General features: G+C 41.3%; 1 protein-coding gene across 4 annotated transcripts; it reads left to right on the top strand.

Annotated features, from left to right (window-relative positions):
- The first annotated feature begins 242 nt into the window (after positions 1–242).
- LOC310995154 (bromodomain-containing protein 3-like) lies at positions 243–11,731 on the top strand. 4 transcript variants are annotated; one of them, XM_083984095.1, is made up of 11 exons: positions 243–278; positions 4,021–4,382; positions 6,923–7,060; positions 7,146–7,281; positions 7,819–7,868; positions 7,989–8,333; positions 8,417–8,545; positions 8,664–8,861; positions 9,465–9,589; positions 9,683–9,957; positions 10,099–11,731. In XM_083984095.1, the coding sequence occupies exons 2-11, from the start codon at positions 4,188–4,190 to the stop codon at positions 10,200–10,202; spliced, it is 1,695 nt and encodes a 564-aa protein (XP_083840221.1). In that variant the 5' UTR covers positions 243–278; positions 4,021–4,187; the 3' UTR covers positions 10,203–11,731. The 4 variants fall into 4 exon arrangements, with proteins under 4 accessions (XP_083840221.1, XP_083840218.1, XP_083840219.1 ...); XM_083984092.1 differs by having other exon boundaries at positions 7,986–8,333; XM_083984093.1 differs by lacking the exon at positions 243–278 and adding an exon at positions 299–406 and having other exon boundaries at positions 7,986–8,333.
- Positions 11,732–19,765: the final 8,034 nt, after the last annotated feature.

Below are 19,765 nucleotides of genomic sequence, written 5' to 3'. Positions count from 1 at the left end.
GTAAAGTAAGTAGGCTATGTGAAAAGTCAAGCATCACACCTGCTCCGAACTGTTGTATTATTTCTATCTTGTTATATCATCTATAATGACTCCCAGCAAAATAGCTGTAGGGCAGTAGGTAACTCCAGTCTCTGTTATAAATCCTGTTTGATAGAGTCCAGGTGGGGGCAGTATTGCGCCTCCAAGCCGGTTTGGTGCAGTTAACACACCACAGAAGAAGCAGCAGCATAGCGGAGGAGGGAGAAACCTCAGCTCGTGGTTTCAACGTTGGTCAAACGGTACGAAGTGGAGCTAAATTGGGCTTTTTAATCAGGCCTCTGTGCGGGAATTAGCCTCCTGTGAAGTACAGCAGCTCCTCATCTGTCGCTCCAACGTGTCTTCATAAGAGATTAAGTTGGACAAGTTGGTAAAAACTTAAGTAACGTTAGCTTGATGTTTTTACCCCCACGTCTGCCTGCGCGTGCTACCGTTATTATCCTCAGATGAGCGCGAGGTTAACTGAACTGTTAGCGACTCTGTGCTGAAACTTTACACAAAACAGGACACTCAGACCTTTTTTTGACTCAAAGTGACAACATGACACCCGGAGATACGTGTAATACCGTCTGTATTCATCGAGTAATGTACCGTGAACGTTAATTACAGCCGCTTAGGTTGAGCTAATATCAACGCCCAGTCGTTAGCTCGTTAGCTTTACCTGTTGCTGCATGATGTCATATTTATTTAACACTTTAAAGACTAAGCTTGCAATGTCTTTGCTTTCTGTCCAACATTGGGTCAGGTGAAATAGTTAAATATCAGCAGTTAAGTTGCAGTGCCAAAAGGTGAATGCAAGTTTGTGTAAGTTAGTTTTTTTTTCTTTTTCTAAAATGTATCTCTACATCTCCCACCGCAATGCAAGACACGTGTTAGTTTATTTTAATACAGTGCGACGATGAAAACATCCTGAGAATAATTATACATTGCCTGTCCAAAAAAAGTCACACTCTAATATTTCGTTGGACCGCCTTTAGCTTTGATTACGACACACATTCACTGTGGCATCGTTTCAAAGCTTCTGCAGTGTCACAACATTTATTTCCATTCAGAGTTGCATTCATTTTCAAAGATTCTCAACGTGGTCATGCACTGTGCAACATGTACGCGATGTGTGGTCACATTGGCCCACATTTCTTCCCTGAAGATGATGGTTCTCCACTCCTTCCAGTTTTTAATAATGTGTTGGACAGTTCTGAAGTCTCAGCAATCTCATTGGATGTTTATTTGCTTGATGCATGTCAATAATTTGACCTTTCTCAAACGGATTAACATCTTCTCCACGATCACAGTAGGCCTATGTGTCTTCCGACGTGGTTGTTAAAGAAATGAGAAGCTACTGACTGCATCAGTTGGGGTTAAATAAGTTGTTGCCAGCTGAAACATCATCCAAGCAGTAATTAACCAATGGGAGGCTCTTACCTATTAGTTTTGTCAAATCCAAGTGGTGACTTTTTTTTTAGATGGGCAGTATGTTTTGTATTGCACTGAGTGACTGTACTATTGTCCGTGATTATTGAAGTATTACACTACAGTTTCCCCCCAGCTAGAAAGCCACAACTATATAAATACATACATGTATAATAAAGCGTTTTGTCATCGTTAAAATCACAATAAACAGGTGGAGAAAATTCACAACTAACAAAAAGTCTCTCAAAAAGTTAACAAAAACACATATCAACCACAATAGCTGTGAAATATATAGATACATAGCTACATATATAGCTGTGTACTTGACTTCATACACAGGAGACATGCCCCCTGAGCTTTTTTACTTGGTGATCAAATTGGACCAAAAACATAAACCTTTCCCAATTGACATACTTCCATGTGGGCTGGATATTATTGCTGTATGAGTTGAGTTTGAGAAATGGTGACATCTGCTGGTTAAATACATGGCAATGCCACTTTATGGAAATGTGAGATGACAAATCTGTTCAGTGGTGGAGGTTTTTATGTTTTCTGCACCTGTTTCTTTAATTAACAGGATTTTACACAAAGTAATGAACTGAGAACTAAAAAGAGAGTGGGGCATGAGCCACAGGGAAGAGGTGTATAAGTTACAAGTTTATCACTTTCCTTTACATTGTGGGATAGGGAATAATATTTAGATCCTATGACTTCCTACATTTTATGAAAAACAGGCCATATGTGTCCTCTAATTTTTATTTTTCTATTGTAAGAGCTGCACTGTGTAACTATTATTGTAAGAGCTGCACTGTGTAACTTATCATGTACTATGTGTAACTATTTGACCTTGGTGGAGGCATGAGCGCTATTATCGTTAATAATTCTTTTTTATTTTGTTCAGTAAAACATGCCATGAAAAGGCTTTCAAACAGACTTTGTTTTGGCAGAATGAGACGTAGCATAGATCTAGGCTGTGATTGAAAAGTCTTTCTCACAGAGGAAGGTTGGTTGAGATTTGGTTGAATTCTCTGATAAGGAAAGAAAGTTAAATCCTGTTCTGTTCATGTTAGCAGAGGAAATGAAAGGCTGAGAGGCTTAGACGAATAGTGACCCACAATTCCTTGCCACAGAAACATATAAAGTGATGACGTGACATTGTAGTTTCACCTTGGCAGACCCTTATAAATGTAGAAATGAAAGAACCCATTTTATGTTTGTGAGACAGTCTAGAATTTCTGAAAGTCCTCACCTGATCAACTGAAGCCCAAATATATAAAAAATATATTTAATCTCAGCCCTTTAAGTCAGATAGGAGTCATGATCATGAGAATGATCTTATAACTTTAAAGGGATAGTTCAACATTTTGGCAAATTGGTCCATAGTTTTAGGAGTAGGTTTGTTACCTTTAATTGTCAGTGCAAGCTATTTTTAGAATGGCAGAGCAGAGCTGCGAGCTGCTCAGAGCTACGCTACGGAGGCTAATGGGATTTCTTGGTTTCCCTCATCAAACTCATCAAATACAAAACACTGTCCACCAAAACACACTCCGGTGGACAAGTTGTGACCTGCACATTCACCACGCTATGAGATAATAACGGGACATTATGAGATGGAGTTGTTTTTGAAGCAAATACAGAGACTGCTTGCCTAAAAACTGCCCTCGACGGGAACACGCATCAGTGGTTTTGCATGAATTTACCTCGAAAACAACTCTGTCTTGTAACGTTCTGTCATTATCTCATAGCATGGTGTATGTGCAGGTCACAACTTGTCCACCAGAACGTTTTGGAGTTGTTGGATTGTGTATTTGATGAGTTTGATGAGAGAAACCAAGAAATCCCATTAGCCTCCGTAGCGTAGCTCTGAGCAGCTCGCGGCTCTGCTCCGCCGTTCTAAAAATAGCACCGACAATTAAAGGTAACAAACCTACTCCTAAAACTATAGAGATTATGGCAATGGGTCATTTTGCCAAAATGTTGAACTATCCATTTAACAAAATAGGCTTGTACAGCCTATATATAAATAATGTATATTTAACAATTGTAAAGCACCTATACTAGAAGGCTATATACTATTCCCATCCCTAGCTTGGTTTCTTATTTCTGCTTTTCTCCTGCTTTTGTAAAGGAAATTTATCATCCAAATTTTATGACTAAAGTAAGTTTAAAAAAAAAAAAAAAAACTAAATGTAAGTGCATTGCGGTTCTACTCATTGTTATTGTCTTTTCCTAAATCATTATGAGTTCTCTTTCACATCCATCATTTCCTGCGATCTCAGTTTCCATCCACGTCAACACAAAGTGGATAGAAAAGGAGATTATTTTGACTTTTCAACTACAGCGCAAGTGTTCCAAACCAGACCCATGTGCTGTGATTGAAAGTAGCAAAAAACATACATTTTTCAACATATATTTTTATTGATCTTCTACAGGGTAACTGAAAAATTATGAAAAACAAATGATACACATCTGAAAGTGAATCAGCATTAGCAACGGCAGTAGTTGTATTTGAAATTGATCTCTTATTGAGTGCTTTATCCCAACCTTTTTTTTTTTATATATATACATCCACAGGTCACCTTGTGTGGTATTAATACTATGTACGAAGCTGGCCGGTGTTCCCGCAGACCTTCTGATGATCTGATGGACGAAAGCTCCAGAACTCGAGGAAGATAACAGGAATCAGCAGAGCTTGTGTGTCCATTTGTTGACGATCGGGTATTTTGGTTGCCGCCACCATCATGTCAGTGAAGCCAGACCCAGATGCTCCACCGGTCGTGAACCCGCCGCCTCCTGAGGTGACCAACCCTGACAAAGCGGGCCGAAGGACCAACCAGCTGCAGTACATGCAGAACGTGCTGGTCAAATCCCTGTGGCGCCACCAGTTCGCCTGGCCTTTCTACCATCCTGTCGATGCAGTTGCCCTTGGATTACCTGTGAGTTTTTATTTCATTTTTATGTGTCATGTAAATGTCCTTCATACTTAGAGCTACTTCAACTGTCTAATGATTCTTTATTTGTTTATTTATGAACACAAATGCAATTAAGGTGATTTTTTTAGCTCCTATTATGCCAAGTTTGTGACCAGAAAACAAACCCTGATAGAAAACTTATCGCTGCATCTATTATCTGAAGATTTTTGGTTTAATTGCTCCTGTTTTGCGGTAGTTGTGTTAGTCCCCGCATCGCCACGGCAGCGATGAATGGGAGTGGATGGAAGTTCCGCTGCTTAGGCTGTTTACATCCCTCAAAGCCGCAGACAGCGTCAGAGGCTACTCAAACATGCACCGCAACACAAGAGCAATTAAAATGAAAATCTTCAGATTCCTTCTTTTAGACCTAAAATGTTAGGAAAATACAGCCTGGAATTGTCCTTTAAATCTGCCCTCTGAGATATGGTAATTTCCCCACTGCAGTTGTGATACATGTCCCTAATAAAGGTAAGTATGTATGTGCTACCAGGCAGGCACACACAGAAATATTATTCACGAACAAAATAAAGGTGTACAGGCTTTGGTTCCTGAGCCAGATGATGGCTTTTTTTGTTTTTCACACCCCAATCCCCACAATGACAGTGTGATGAGTCTAAATTGTCAAATGTACGTTTTCTTTTATTTTATTTTTTGCTTTTGGGGGGAAAAAAACCTCTCCTCTTTTCTTTCACTGGTGTAAAATCCTTATATTTCCTTGGCTTTCATCATTCTTTCATTGCAGTCGTTGATGTTTTTACTTCTCCCTGAGCTGTTTTTGTTTCTCCCTTGGTTTTTGGTTGCCTCCTAATGCACACCCCACTTAAACAACACAACACAGTGAGTATGGAGACACTGGAATGTGTCACATTTAGTCTCAATCTTATTCAATATTAGAGCTTTAAACCAGACATTACAAATAACCCCCAAATTTGCTAATGTAATATTACTGGTTTGAACTGGTTAGTGTAGGCACAGATTTCAACTTCTTTTTTTAACAGATTACTTCTTGAGTGGTCCCTGCTGTATATTATAATTAGTCCCCAAACTGGGGATGGTCCCAGCTGGGGCATTGTTTTTGTGATGTTAGTGTTGAATTGATAAGGAAAAACAACATTCAAGTCAACTGTATTGAATTAATATGGAGGCAGAAATCTCAAGAGCTATCTGCATGGGTAGATGGTTTATTCCAGGTTATCACAATGTTGCATTGACATACTTTAGCTCATTTGAATTTGTAAATGGACTGTGCCAGAAACATTATAGTTCAGTTTATCTAAAAGGTCAGACGGTTGAGTAACAGTTTAATCATTCGCCTTCACTTTCATGTCCAAAGTCTGGCTAATTTACAGTCCCTCCAGGAATTCGCGATGTTGCGATCGCAACAATTAACGCAAATTCAGCCAATCCCCGCGAATTTTTGCGATCTTGCAATTTTGTACAATCACCGCAACTTTTCCGCAAATTGGACCAATTGTCGGTGCTTTCCGCGAGTCTGGACGGAGCGCTGGTTGAAAGTGAGTCCACGGAGGAACAGCGTGGCTGGGCTGACGGCAAGAAACTTGATACAACGTGCACAAAGTGATAAGTAAAGGAACACAAGCTGAGTTGAACGTGTTGAGTGTGTGAGTTGTCCTGGTTGACCACCCGAGGCTGTGTCAACCCCGCAGCACTCGCCGAGGGGGAATCCAGTGAGTGCGCCACTGCAGGGCCGGAGCGGAGCAGCCGGCGGCCAGGTGCCCCTTCCCCCATCCTGAGGCCCTGGCCCTGGACTTGAGTAGCCACCCTCCCCTTTTTATTCAAAGACTGGACTGTTTTAATGAAACAGTTCTTTTACCACGATTTTTAAACAGACATTTTAATTAAGTAAAACAACTTTCAACTCTATATAATTTTCCTGTGCCTTTCTTAACAAGTGGAAAATTGCTGGTATAACATGACATCACATTAATTTGTGACATTTCAAAATTTTCCTTTGATTTTTAATTATTCAGAACAAAACTGCAACTTTTTTTTGCAACTTTCGCTGTCTCCCGCAATTTAATCACAACAAAAGGGCTTAAAACATCGCAACATGCACCGCAATTTTTTCAAAATGTGGCCGCAAATTCAGGCATTTTAGGCCGCAACAATCACAAAAAAAGCCCGCGAAATCCTGGAGGGACTGAATTTAGGGCTTTATTATCTGAAACAAGGTCAGACAGGTGAAGAAACTCTTCTAGAGTTTTCTCTGCTGTGATGTTTTCAAGGAAATTAATTTCAGTAGCTTAATCTTTTAATGACTGGTTGGAATAAAGGCCAGAACTATGACAGTTAAACCCAAATTGTAGTGAAAGTAAGACAGTTTGCATGGGACAACCCATTACATACTGTATGCTGAGTGCAGGAAATGTGCACTAACAAACTTTTTTATCGTCACACTCTGGCTGATCCTTTAGAGGTCATGGGACACAGGGTAAAAGATAAGATTACATTCATCTGACACATACATGCTTTTTCTTAAACAGGATTATCACACAATCATAACATCTCCCATGGACATGGGAACCATCAAGCAACGGCTGGAGAACAACTACTACTGGTGCGCCAGTGAATGTATGCAGGATTTCAATACCATGTTCACCAACTGCTACATATATAACAAGGTAAGGGACTTTCTGACTGCTCATCCATCACACTGGTCAGCCTTCAAGAAAGTCAATCCTCAAAGACTCTTCACCTGTCCTCTAGCCCACAGATGACATAGTGCTGATGGCCCTCGCCCTGGAAAAGATCTTCCTGCAGAAAGTTTCCCAGATGCCTCAGGGGGAAGTGGAGGTTTCACCTCATGCAGCCAAAGTAAAGGGCAGAAAAAGTAGCACGACAGGTAATGAACTATAACTGTGTATGAAAGCTGTGCGAGGCTACTTTTCTCCAATTAATCATGTTATAGCTGTTGAAAACTTTGGAGTTATTTCGGAGACTCTGTGCCAATCTTTTATTTCTGTCTGTCAGACATTCTGCTGCTCAGGCCTCCAAACTGTTTTCACATAAGGTTTAATTTTAACATCATAGAAACATATTTTTCCCCTTCCACACTGAATTATAAAGCACTTGTATAATGTATAGGACAATTAACATAGTAATTGTGTCGCTCTAAATGTAGAGGTTTGTGTGGCTGCCTCACAAATTCTTTGCCCCTGAGAAAAAAACTTTCTCCCGCTCATAAATTAGAAAGAAAAAATAAGCACACTGCAAAGCAGAGACCTGTGTTAGTGTCTGCTTTTTGACATACAATACCAAATCCAGGTGGTACTCAAATTAGTCTTTGGCAGTGCTTTTTGCCAAGAAGAAAAAGTCAGCTTGACCTCTTTGATCTATTTCTTGTTTTCCTGTTTTTTCTCCTTCTAATGCATGAATACAGGTGGGCAGGATGGAGCTGGGACTACATGTCCTTCAGCTACAACAGCAAAAGTGAGTCTCCATATTTGTCTTTATGCCTTAATCATATTAATGTAAAACCTGAGAGCATTAGAAGGACTTTTTTTTCTGGGAACCTTATTGTGGTGTTTTGTTTTTACGCCAATGAAGAAGAAAGTGTTGAAAAGGAAGGAGGAGGCCGCCGGTGATGTGTCCCCAGCCGGCCTCATGACCAATCTGAGTGATTTGTCAGAAAGCAAGAGGAGACGTGAAAGCGCAGGCCGAGCCGTCAATCTCTCAAAGAGCGGCTTTGAAGGAAAGGAGCTGCCACAGCACGGCGCTGCACAGAGGAGCCCCGGCAGGCAGCTCCGCTACTGCAGCGACATCCTGAAGGAAATGCTCAGCAAGAAGCACGCAGCCTACGCCTGGCCGTTCTACAAGCCCGTCGACGCCGAGGCTCTGCAGCTTCACGATTACCACGACATCATCAAGTACCCCATGGACCTCAGCACTGTTAAAGTACATACACTGTACATACACATCTGACACATTCTGTTGTTAATTTAATTTTATCGTCACTAAACTTGACATTTATTGAACAGAAAAAGATGGATGGAGGAGAGTACAGGGATGCAGACAGTTTTGCAGCAGATGTGAGGCTCATCTTCTCTAACTGCTACAAATACAACCCTCTGCATCACGACGTTGTCACAAAGGCCAGAAAACTTCAGGTGTGCCATGGATAAAAAAAACAAAACAAACAAAAAAAACAAGTCTTTTCATCATCTTTCATATTTTCATCTTTCACCTTGGCTCAATCCTCCCTCCTTGTTCTTCTGTTTGCTTCAGGGCGTGTTCGAGAAGAGGTTCGCAAAGATGCCAGACGAGCCGGTGGAGTTGATCACTCCAGTGAGCGCCTCGTCGGCCAAGGCTGCCGGTTTCAGTGGGATGGGTGACAACAGTTCACCCGGTGTGGACAGATCCGACTCAGCAGAGGAGCGCGCCACCCGCCTTGCTGAGTTGCAAGAACAGGTGGGTGCAGAACAGGTGGGTTCCTGCACACATCTCTCTATAAAAATATGTTATGTACCCTGACCTGCCATCGCTTACATGCACTACCTGTAAAGTCTCTTATTTGCTCTTAAATACAATGCAAACATAGGTTTTGGAGCTTAATGTTTTTGCTTGAATTCCACATTAGAAGATTTTTCTCTGGAGGCAACATGTTTTATTGTAACTGTCATCATTCTTCATCTCTATATATTTATATGTGAACATGGGACCTCATTCCAATAAACTGCAATATACAGTAACACTGAAAAACAAATATGGTGTGTGATGCTCCCACAGCAATGATTGGCCCTGCATTCTGCCAAAGACGTTATGACAACATTTACAAAACTATTTCTGCCACCCGACTGGCTGGCTCAGGGAGAAAGGGATGCAAGAGGACCATCAACTTGGAGATGATGATGTTGATTGATAAAATCATATGCTGAGCTGCATCTCGCATGACAGTAAAAAGCTCAACAGTTTTTGTGTGCAGTTTGATTTTTCGGTGCTACTGTTTTCCCCTCTTCAGCTTTTTATTTTGATATTATTATGCAGCCCCAGTGTGACCCATTTCTGTTGCCTGTACTGTATGTGTAGCTTAAAGCTGTTCATGAACAGCTCACTGCGCTCACTGAACCCCCCCTGATCAAAACGAAGAAAAAAGAAAAGGACAGCAGACAAAGTAAAGGCAGTACAAACTCCAGAAGTGATTCACATTCCAGGTATGGCCTTTTTACGCAATTTGACAGCTTTGTTAACATCGTACATTCTGTACTGTACGTTAAGACCCTTGACAGCTTTGACTTGAATTTCAGGCCTTCGTGGAAAGAAAGCATAGATTGGGATTCGGACGAAGAATCTCTGCCGATGTCGTACGACGAGAAGCAGCAGCTCAGCCTGGACATCAATCGCCTGCCTGGCACGAAGCTGGGCCACGTGGTGCAAATCATTCAGACACGAGAGCCCTCGATGTGCAACACCAACCCAGACGAGATAGAGATCGACTTCGAGGTTCTGAAGCCGTCGACTCTGCGCGCGCTGCAGCGATACGTCAGGTCTTGTCTGTATCAGAGGTTCAAGAAATTTCAAAGTAAGTGCAAGAGCCGTTCCACCATTTTCCTCCCTTCCATTTGTTATCCCGCTAATAATCCAAAGAGTTCAAATGCTCGGATCCATCAGCATCTGCAGCATTTAATAGCTGACAGTCCTGTCTTTACTTCTCTTCATCCAGAGAAAAGCAGTCAGGCTGCGTCTCACAACGTGGGCAGCAGCAGCTCTTCGGATTCTGTCACCTGCAGCTCAAATGACTCCAGCTCAGACAACAGCGACTCCTGATGACTGTGTTGTTTTTATTTATTTCTTTTTGACCAAAAGAGAGTTCTAAACAAAAATGTTACACATGTATTTTTGTAATTGTTTAAACGTTCACTGTGTTGAACATCAAGCTCCCCACTCAAGGTTTTTGTATTCAGTGTGGTTGCTCTCACTTTGTTCTTTACAAATCTCCGTATCCATTGGTGGTGTTTCTTATCAGACACTAAAGACCCACAACACAGCCGGTTTACACGCTGTTGGACTGGGGTATATTTCACAAGATATGAGTTTCAACCAGTATTCTGTTTCTATTGTCCACATTCTCCAGATTGTTTAATTAAAGGCCTTTTTTCAAATGTGACTGAGTCATGCATATTTATAGTATTTTTATTTTTTAAAATAGGGAGTAGGTAGAGGGATGCATTAGGGGATTTGTTGCATTTAAGTAGAGGTGCACACACAGCACCACTCAGACCATACCTAAGTGTGGTGTGTTTTCTATTTGGTTGGAGATATGAATCTTACCGAAAAGCCTCAGTTGTGCACAAACAAAGAAGGATATCTTCGATACCAACCTTCCTGTAGAAATCCAGGAGCAACTTGAACAAATATAAAAGAAAAGAGCATTATAATCTACATAAAAAAAACCAAGTGCACTGTTTTCTGATATTTTTATAGTGTTCTTATGCTAAGTACCTGTGAGGACTGGTCAGATGGAAAAAAGATCTGCCTGTGTTTACCTATGTGTCTCCAGAGCAGAGTCTGGAGCAAACCTCCTTCTGTGATTATTGTTCCATGATCCATGATAATTGTTCCAAGCAGAACAATTTAACATCTGCTCAACAATAACCTCTGCTAAGGGCTTACACCAGTGTTTTGAAAAGTGAAGTCAATTTTTTTTTTTTACTTGAATCACTTCTAATGAATACTTCAGCCATGATGTAGTGTTTTAATTGTATTTTCTTTTCATCCAGGCTTCATAAGACGGGGTATGAAAGTCAGCTTACACATGCTTGAAACTTGAGTTGAGTCATCCGTCAAAGTGAACATCATGTCTGCTGTTATTTCTGTCTCCTACATTTTTGTTGGAAGGTAATGTAGTGAAGACCTTTCAAATCCCCCTGCTCTAATGGCTGTAACCGTGCAACAACAGTGCAACGCCAAGATCCAAAGTGATGCAGATTACCTCACTCACTCCCATTTCGAGTATTTCTTAATTCTGTATCAATGTGACAACAATCACCCAGGGCCAGGAATATTATTTGTGGTGAATTAGCCACAGTATAAAAAGAAATCGCTTGGTGCTTTCAGTTATTATACACTTTTTCTTTCCTGGTATTTTGAATTATTTGGTTGCTGTTAATAGAAAGTGAATTGGTTCTGATTCTGAAAGTTGCTCTGGCATAGAGTGTTTTGTATTTATTTTCCTTACCTGCCTCCCACACAGACCTTGTTTTTCTAATGTAATGTAATGCAGTGCTTTTGTGTACTGCATAAAAATCTACCCTCTGTGCTCAGGCAGCGTTATTGTGCCTTCTCTTCACATTAAAAAGTGGTCTTATCTAGCACTGGCATTTGAGATAAGAAACTAATACTAAATCTGTTTGCTATCTGGAGAGAGGCTGTTTTTGTCACATCGATTTTTCTTAATAAAAAGAAAAGCAGAAGGTCGCCTGGTGTTTATTCAGAGTGATAGGTGTGAAATAGCTTTAATATTGTGGTCTTTAGTAAACAGCACCATTGTGAAAGAAAAGGCCTTTTGCCTGAAAACATTAACTGAACTTTCAGCTGGTCTGCCAACTGCTCTGCAGAAACTGGCATGGTCCCAAAGCTGCCCAGTTCAAACAGCTGGTGCCTGGGCCGGCTTACGCTCTGCTGGATCTCACTGATTAGCTTCTTTCAACACGGGCTAGGAACAGTGGAGCTGTGAGGTCGGGGAGGTTTACATGAGGAGCCTGTGATGGTAAAGCACTGACTCACACCAGCAGAGAGATGATAATTAAATAAACAAAACACATGCTGGATGCTTGAGTTCATATAGCTTGCAGTTTTGTGATCAACCAGTAGATGGCCATCATGCACCACTCTAATAGAGATTACCTTCCACAGTTTCACTTCAGTGTTGGTAGAAAATACTGCAGTTGGAATAGATTTATGACCAATGGATGGTCATCTTATGATAGTTATTTTTATGGACCTGTACAACTTGTGACTTTTTTGAGACAACATTACATTAACAAAAAGCAGCAGAAAACTACCCTCCTGTTGTCCTTCTGGGTCAAATTGACCCAATCTGTTTCCTTCCTCCATCCTTCCTTCTTTCCTTACTTTCTCCCTTCCTTCTTTCCACAATCCTTTTTTCCTTACTTCTTCATCCTCTTTTGATCCAATTGACCTGATCTGTTCCCTATATACCTCCATCTTTCTTTCCTTCCCTTTTCCCTTCCTTCTTACCTCCCTTCTTCTTCCTTCCTTGAACAAATCTGTTCCCTCCCTCCAACTTTCTTTCCTTCCCTTTTCTCTTCCTTCTTTCCACAATCCTTTTTCCCTCCCTCCCATCCTTCCCTTTGTCCTTCCTTCCTTCCTTCTTTCCCTTTATCCTTCCTTCCTTTCTTCCTTGACCCAGGAGGGTTAAAGGACGAACAAACAACATTTTCCCATTCATACTAACAACCACCAAAGTTAAGGACAGTTACAACATGGATCAGTTGTGAAAAATGAAACTAAAGACACTCCTACAGACTCCCAGCTTGCTGTCCTTGCAGAACTGGTGTTGCAGTGGGACATACATGTACATGTGCACTTTGTGACCTGCATTCCCCGTCATGCTGTATGGATCATGCCACCCGGCGGCCCACAACAACCTTGGGGCTTGATTGATCAATGACGCAATTTCGATGACAACCAGTCATTTCTGCCACTTCTAGCCATCACTCACGTGCACAGGAATCCAATGTCAAAAAGACCACACGCATGCAACTCTCCAGACACACAGCACGTTAAGAGACGGGGTTTGCTTTGATTAATGGATCCCTGCTTTTCATTTTATTTTCATCACCTAGTGGACCAATTGAGGGAGAAAAATAGAAACTCAATGAATGTGGCTTCTCAATGTCAATTTGAATCAACGTATGTACAATGAACTGCACTGCATGCACTTCTGCTCAGCAAACGATTTATGCTAATGTGACATATAAAGAATTTTAATTGCAAATTAGCTGATAATACAACTCTTCTCAATGAAGTAGAAACATCCTTTTTTTAATATGTTCAATTTGTAATCGCATGTATGGTGATTTTTAATCTATTTAAATAATGATAGGCCTACATAGAAGGAAAAAAAAAAGAATTTGCTGAGGATATTATTTTATAGCCCTGCACTGACTGTAAATATATTTACTTGTGGGAGTTGCCCAGGATGGTATATGCTGAGCTGTTTCCCTGGATCAACTGGGATTACATGCCTTGCACCGAGGCTCTCAAACTGTAGCTTTTCAGTGACAGGGCAGCATTATTTACCCCCAACATTCATTCATGGGCTGTGTACCCCCCTTTCCTTGGATCAAACCACCAACCTTCTAGTTGTAAGCATGTAGCTGACCGTTAGGGCACCACTGCCTTATCACACAGGCGTAACCCCAGTTCTCTGTGTTTATGTGGTGTGTTTTCCTTGAATGCTATCTGTTTGTTTTCACAAAAGTGCATTGAAGAATTAAAGTAAAAGTCCTATCGGGGTATTCCAGCAGCATCTAGCCGAGTTTGTCTGACCTTCACTTATCTGTCTAGACAGGATTTACAGAGCGCACAGACTTTTTTTTCCCCCACTCAGTTTCTCAAATTGTATACAGCCTTGCATGTTATCATACGTGAACCCAATATTTCTCAACTGACTCTGGGACTGGCATGAGTTTGGCAACATGGTTCCCTCTGGAAAACAGCCTGCTTAAAGATTTATAAGCCATATTCTAGGCTGATGGGGCTGTTCAAAAGGCCTTTAAAGGTTAAGTGATCTCAAGGCTCCATCAGCCAAACTCAAAGGCCACTTGTACATCACAGAATGCATTGTGCAAAGGACATTATCAACAGCCATTCACCCGGCACATTTTAATACAGAGTTTGTCAGAGTTAGGGAAGGTTTTGGTGAACTATTTAGAGTCTGAAAATGTATCTCTGACTCTCACCTCTTGTAGCTTGGAACATTGAAGGTTCAGCAACATCTCTTAAAACCTTTAACATGGGTGTTCTTGAGTAAGTGACCACATCCATTGTCACTGTAGCTCTAGTCAGACCAATGAAAGAAAGCTGCAGTTAGTAGCTGAAGAGCCCACTCTGCAGTCAGAGTTGTCTGAAGGTCAACAGGTGCATCAGAGAGGTCTGTAGTGTCAGTGAAAATGAATTTCCTGTCAGTGAATTGATCTCCTGTCTGAAAGCCTAATTTAGATTACAATGGATGAATACTGGGAAATGAAGTGGCTAATATTCAACATGAATCTAATTGATAAGGGGTCAAAGGCAGGACTTAAATAACATCTTTATTTTCTTTGCACTATACTTTCAATCAGTGGTCCCAGTTTTCCTGACTGGATTTGTCAGTTGGTGGCATAAAAGACATTCAAATTTTTGATTATATTACTCTGATTATTCTGTCACATTATTCTCAGACCTTGTATGTTCTATCCCCATGTCATCTTGACATTCAGTGGTGTGTCAACACATTTTTGTGGCAAGGAAAGGCTATTTTATTTGAATAGCCCGTTTTTTTACAAACAGTTTGTCTCAAAAGGCTTTACACAGCATCATGACAACATCCTCTGCCCTGGCTTAGACCCTCATATCGACTGAGGAAAAACTCCCAAGAAAACCCTTTTAACAGGGAGAAAATGGGAGGCCATTCTTTCCTGCCAATGCTAAAGCAAGTGCTAAAAGCTTAGATAGGAGATAGACGGTGGTAGACAGACAGTGAGTCCACAATATTCATGTGTGCTGTAAAGAGCTGACTGTGGCCATTTGAAAAGCCTAAGTCCACACATGAATTGATGATTTTAATGAGCCCAATTGTACATATCCTGGATGTATGGATCCTGCTTTTGGAGAATTAAAAAGTCCTCTTTGAGATACAAAAAAAGCACAGAACATCAGACTGATTTGCCGCTCCATTTTATGCCGAGAGATAAATTTGCCAAATGTGTTACGTCCCTGTGGAAATCTGGAGGTGGGAAGAGACAATGATGACTGAGCTGAGAAAGTAATGAGACATGACCAAGAGGATTTAACTAGGAACATGTGGCATATTGATGTTAGTGATAATTAAGTGATTAATTGGCCAATTGTGATTATTTTATTAACAAGGGCTGAGATGGGGAAATTTAACAAAGAGGAGAAAGATTAAGAGAGGAAATATCGAATTGAAGAAATGAAGAACGTCAAATTCATCATATTAGCAGTGGGCTATTGGTTTGTGGAAAGTAAAACAGGGGAAGACTAACATTATTATCACTGATATTGATATGTCAAACTATTTCATGTCTATTTGGCTCTCCCCTAACTCCTGAAGGGAACTCAGCTGCTTAATGCTCAACAAGTCAATAACTTTACTGGCCATTCCATTGGAACAGCTGTGGTGTCTGGAAAAGACACAGAGAGATGTAGGAGTGGACGAGTGGGCTGTATAACTAAGACACTGAGTCAGGGGATCATTTTCTGTACATTTCTCACTATGAGAGAGCCCTTTCGCATTACATAATCATTTGAACCATTGTTTAGCCAAAATAACAATATTGAATGTAGCATCTTTAAAGCCAGTTATTTTACTTTACAGGGAAATTGAAGAAGCTTTTGTGGGCCGCGTTTAGCTGTTGCTAATAAGCCTGCATAAAAGAAACATTAGGCTATAGCATCAAACTTTTTTCCCTTGTCCCCAACAGTGGGAAGTAACAACAGTGTAGGCTAAACAGCTTTTTCAATCATTTCTTTTCATTGACCAAAGTTAGCATACTAACCAGCTAGCCTCAGCCCACTCCACATCTAGTTGTCAAGAGACAATCACCACCACCTGTAAGCTCATTTATCATCAGAGAAAACGTTTAACTTGCAGAAAGAAGCTGGCGATCATGTTCAGTTTTGTGACAGTGAGCATGTAAAACACCAGAAACTTGGTGCTAAATGTTATTCAGCCATCACTTATTTAATTATTTGGGCTACATTTTCTTGTCTCAATATGTCCTCTACAAAAAAAAAAAAAAAAACACCTATCCTATGTGTTGTTTGTGGGCTCTGTTTGGAGCAGATTGTTTGGCACCAAGACAACGGGCATGATGGGACAAGCTGTGGGTCAGTCACTTTCACTTTCAATAGCAGAGTAAATACAGCATTTGTTTTTTGAGGTGTATTGATGACTGATATGCACTTACTGGGCAATACAGGCTTACAGGCTTACACCTGCTTGTTCCTGCAATCATCCAATTAACCAGTCATGTGACAGTAGTGCAGCTCATAAAATAGAGTCACCAACAATGGACAATTGAAGACAAACTGTCACCTGATCTGAAGGATCTTGTGATGGGTCAGAGGACATGATAAAGAGCAAGAATCCATGGACCCAACCTGCTGAGTGTCAACAGTCAGGCTGGTGGTGGAGAGTGTTTTATTGATGCACCTAAAATCAGTCAGTCATGGTTTGAATACCACAGCCTGTCTGAGTATTGTTAGCCTACTGATTGTGCTCCACTTTATGGCCACGGTTTACCATCCTCTAATGGCTCCAGCAGGAGCCATGCTGCATATCAAATGCCATCTGAAACTGATGTTTCCAGATCTGAATCAAGTTGAACACCTTTAGGAATATAGTAGAAGGGGAGATTATTGCCAGTATACAGCTGACAGATCTGCACTCTGCAGAGATGATGTGATACAATTATGTCACCATGGAGCTGAGTCTCAGGGGAAAGTTTCCAACATCTTGTGGAATCACTGGGAACAAAACATTAACTCTATCAGTAAATAGAGGTGTCAAAATCACAGTTTGATGCTTTGAAGCTCCCAGGGCCCTCACCATGAGAATATAAAGAATAAAGAGCTCATACTGGTTGTGATCTAAACATGCAAAAATGTGCAGCACCACTCCAAAGTAACAGAGTCTCAGGATTTATCTTCTGACAGTTCTCTGGCTCTTGATTTTATTGTAACTGTCTGTCTTACAGGATGTTGCTGTAAAAGATAATCAGTTCTCAACCAGCTGCCTGTTAAAATAAAGTTTTAATACACAGTTTGGTCTAAATCTGTAAATATCTCTCAGAGGTAGCCATAAACAGAATGCTCTTGTCAATATTCCTATTGAAGCGCATCAGGTCAATATGAAAATCTTTATTTTATGTTAATTGCCCATGTGTGGCCCATTAGTGTATTCGGAGTGGTTTGTACATCTGAACGTGTGTGCGTGTGGTGGTGTTTATAATTAGCCTATGTTCAAGGGGCAGTAATCCAGTGGTTAAGTGCCCAATGAAAAGTTATAAAAAGGGAAAATCAAGCCCTGTTGTTAGCTGGTTAGTTAGCACTCTGAACCTGTTCTGTGTCTGCGTGGGTTGCTCTCTGGTGAATCTGGCTTCCTTCCACAGTCCAAAGAGATGCACATCAGGTTAATGTGAATGTGAGTGTGTCAGGTTGTTTGTCTGCCTGCCTTTGCCCTCCGTCGGCTGGGATTGGTCCCATGACACACACACACCTCCATTTAGTAAATTGTTCCTTTAAAAATTAGCTCTGTTAGGTCAAGCTGGGATAACCCCGGTGAGAGAGGAATCAGTGCTGGCCCAAGGCACAAGTGAACTAATCACCTGCTTAGGGCCCCATGACCGCTAGGGGCCCCAAAGAGCAATTAACTGTTTCAAAGCTAAAGTGCGTAACTTCTGACAAATTCTGCGTGATTAAGCTTAATCGTTGTTGCACTTCAAATTGTTGTTGGACATTGCTGTACAGTTTATTTCAAACCAAAAATAACATAGCAGATGGCATGTTTACAGCAAATGCATTGTCTAGCCTATAGGTTTCTTCTTTTGTTACTGTTTGTAGGCCCAAGATGATATTCAGTATCCCAGTACTATATCACTTTGACTATGAAGTGTAAATCAACCCGAGGCCTCACTTTTAGCTGAATTTGATACCATTTCAGTTTAAAAAACATAAATGGGTAAAAACATGCTAGGCTAGGATGATGAATCATAATGACAGATTATAAAAATGAAATAAGGTAATACTAGGTATGTAAATCCACAATATCCACAATGTGATTGGTATTTTGGTTTTCACATAGGATCATGGAGGCTGCATATTGACAATATAGCCACAGTGTGAGAAGATATAAAGAATATAACAACCACTGAGGGCACATGTCAACTGCCCAGCTGTGCTGATGTCCCATTTTGCATTAGGGTCAAATATTTTATAGGCTACAGAGACGGAAACATTATGGATTATCACGCCGCATAAAATAATAATGGTTGATTTTATGTGTTTTTGTTATGAACTGTCCCTCTGTTGGTAGTCCCTGCAGTGCGCACCTCATCCGTCAGAGGGCGCATCCACAATTACCACTTCAGAAAATATTCCCAGGAACTCACATTCTTTAAGTGTGGAGCCACTTTAGCAAAGTGTGAACACACTACACAAGTTTTTTCTTTTTTTTTTCTTACTTTTGCACGAGATAATCAGCACGTGTGAGCCCGTTCGACCAGCGGCTCCCGAAGCCCGAGCGCTTTCCCTTCAGTATCAGTGCAGCGCGGGGTCGGGAGTTGGGACCGCTTACACATCTCCGTCCGAGAGAGGGAAGCGAGGGGAGTGAGACGCGAGAGCGAGAGAGAGCGAGAGAAGGAGAGAGAGAGAGAGGGCATGAACGGAAGGGAGGCAGAAATCACAGAAAAGGAAAAGCTGTGTGGAGGCGTAGCGCTGCAGCGGGCGTGCGTGCGTAAAAGCGCGAAGCAAAAGTAACACTAGCCGGGTAAACGTAAACGCTTGGTTCTTGTTTTCCCCTGGACATGTATCCGCGGTGGCAGAGCGATGTTTAGACTGTGTTGTGGGAAGAGGGAGCTCCTGGCGCTGTGGACAGACTCTGCTGTGTATCATTTCCCCCTTTTTCGCTCTGGAAATTACTGGAAGTTTTTATTTTTGACGTTTAACTCGCGAGGAGACGTTGAACACTGACGCGGTAGGTGACTCCGGACTTTGGTTTATAACAACTAAACACACTTGAAACGTTGTGTTTCCCCCTCTTCCCACTACTACTACTACACACACACATCGTGTTGTAAGCAGCGCTGTGCGGTTCACTGAAATGTGAGACTGGTGAAGTCGATGGGGCTTACATGACAGACAAACCGCTGCATCCAGCTGTTTTATTTGCCACTGTTGTGACCCCCCGACTCACTTCACGCCCTTCGTATTGGATATGTTGACAAAACTTTTTAAGAATGAAGAAGGTTCCCACGGATCGTCTCTGTTTTCTGCTGCCGCCCGGTTTGAAGAGACGGTGTGATTGTTTTAGTCTTTCTCAAGCTCTCCTCATTTCCACGTTGGGAGGACAGCAGAGCTGACAT

Source organism: Trachurus trachurus, assembly GCF_905171665.1.
Source record: "Trachurus trachurus genome assembly, chromosome: 12".
NCBI lineage: Eukaryota > Metazoa > Chordata > Actinopteri > Carangiformes > Carangidae > Trachurus > Trachurus trachurus.
This window is presented reverse-complemented; position numbering and strand designations above follow the sequence as displayed.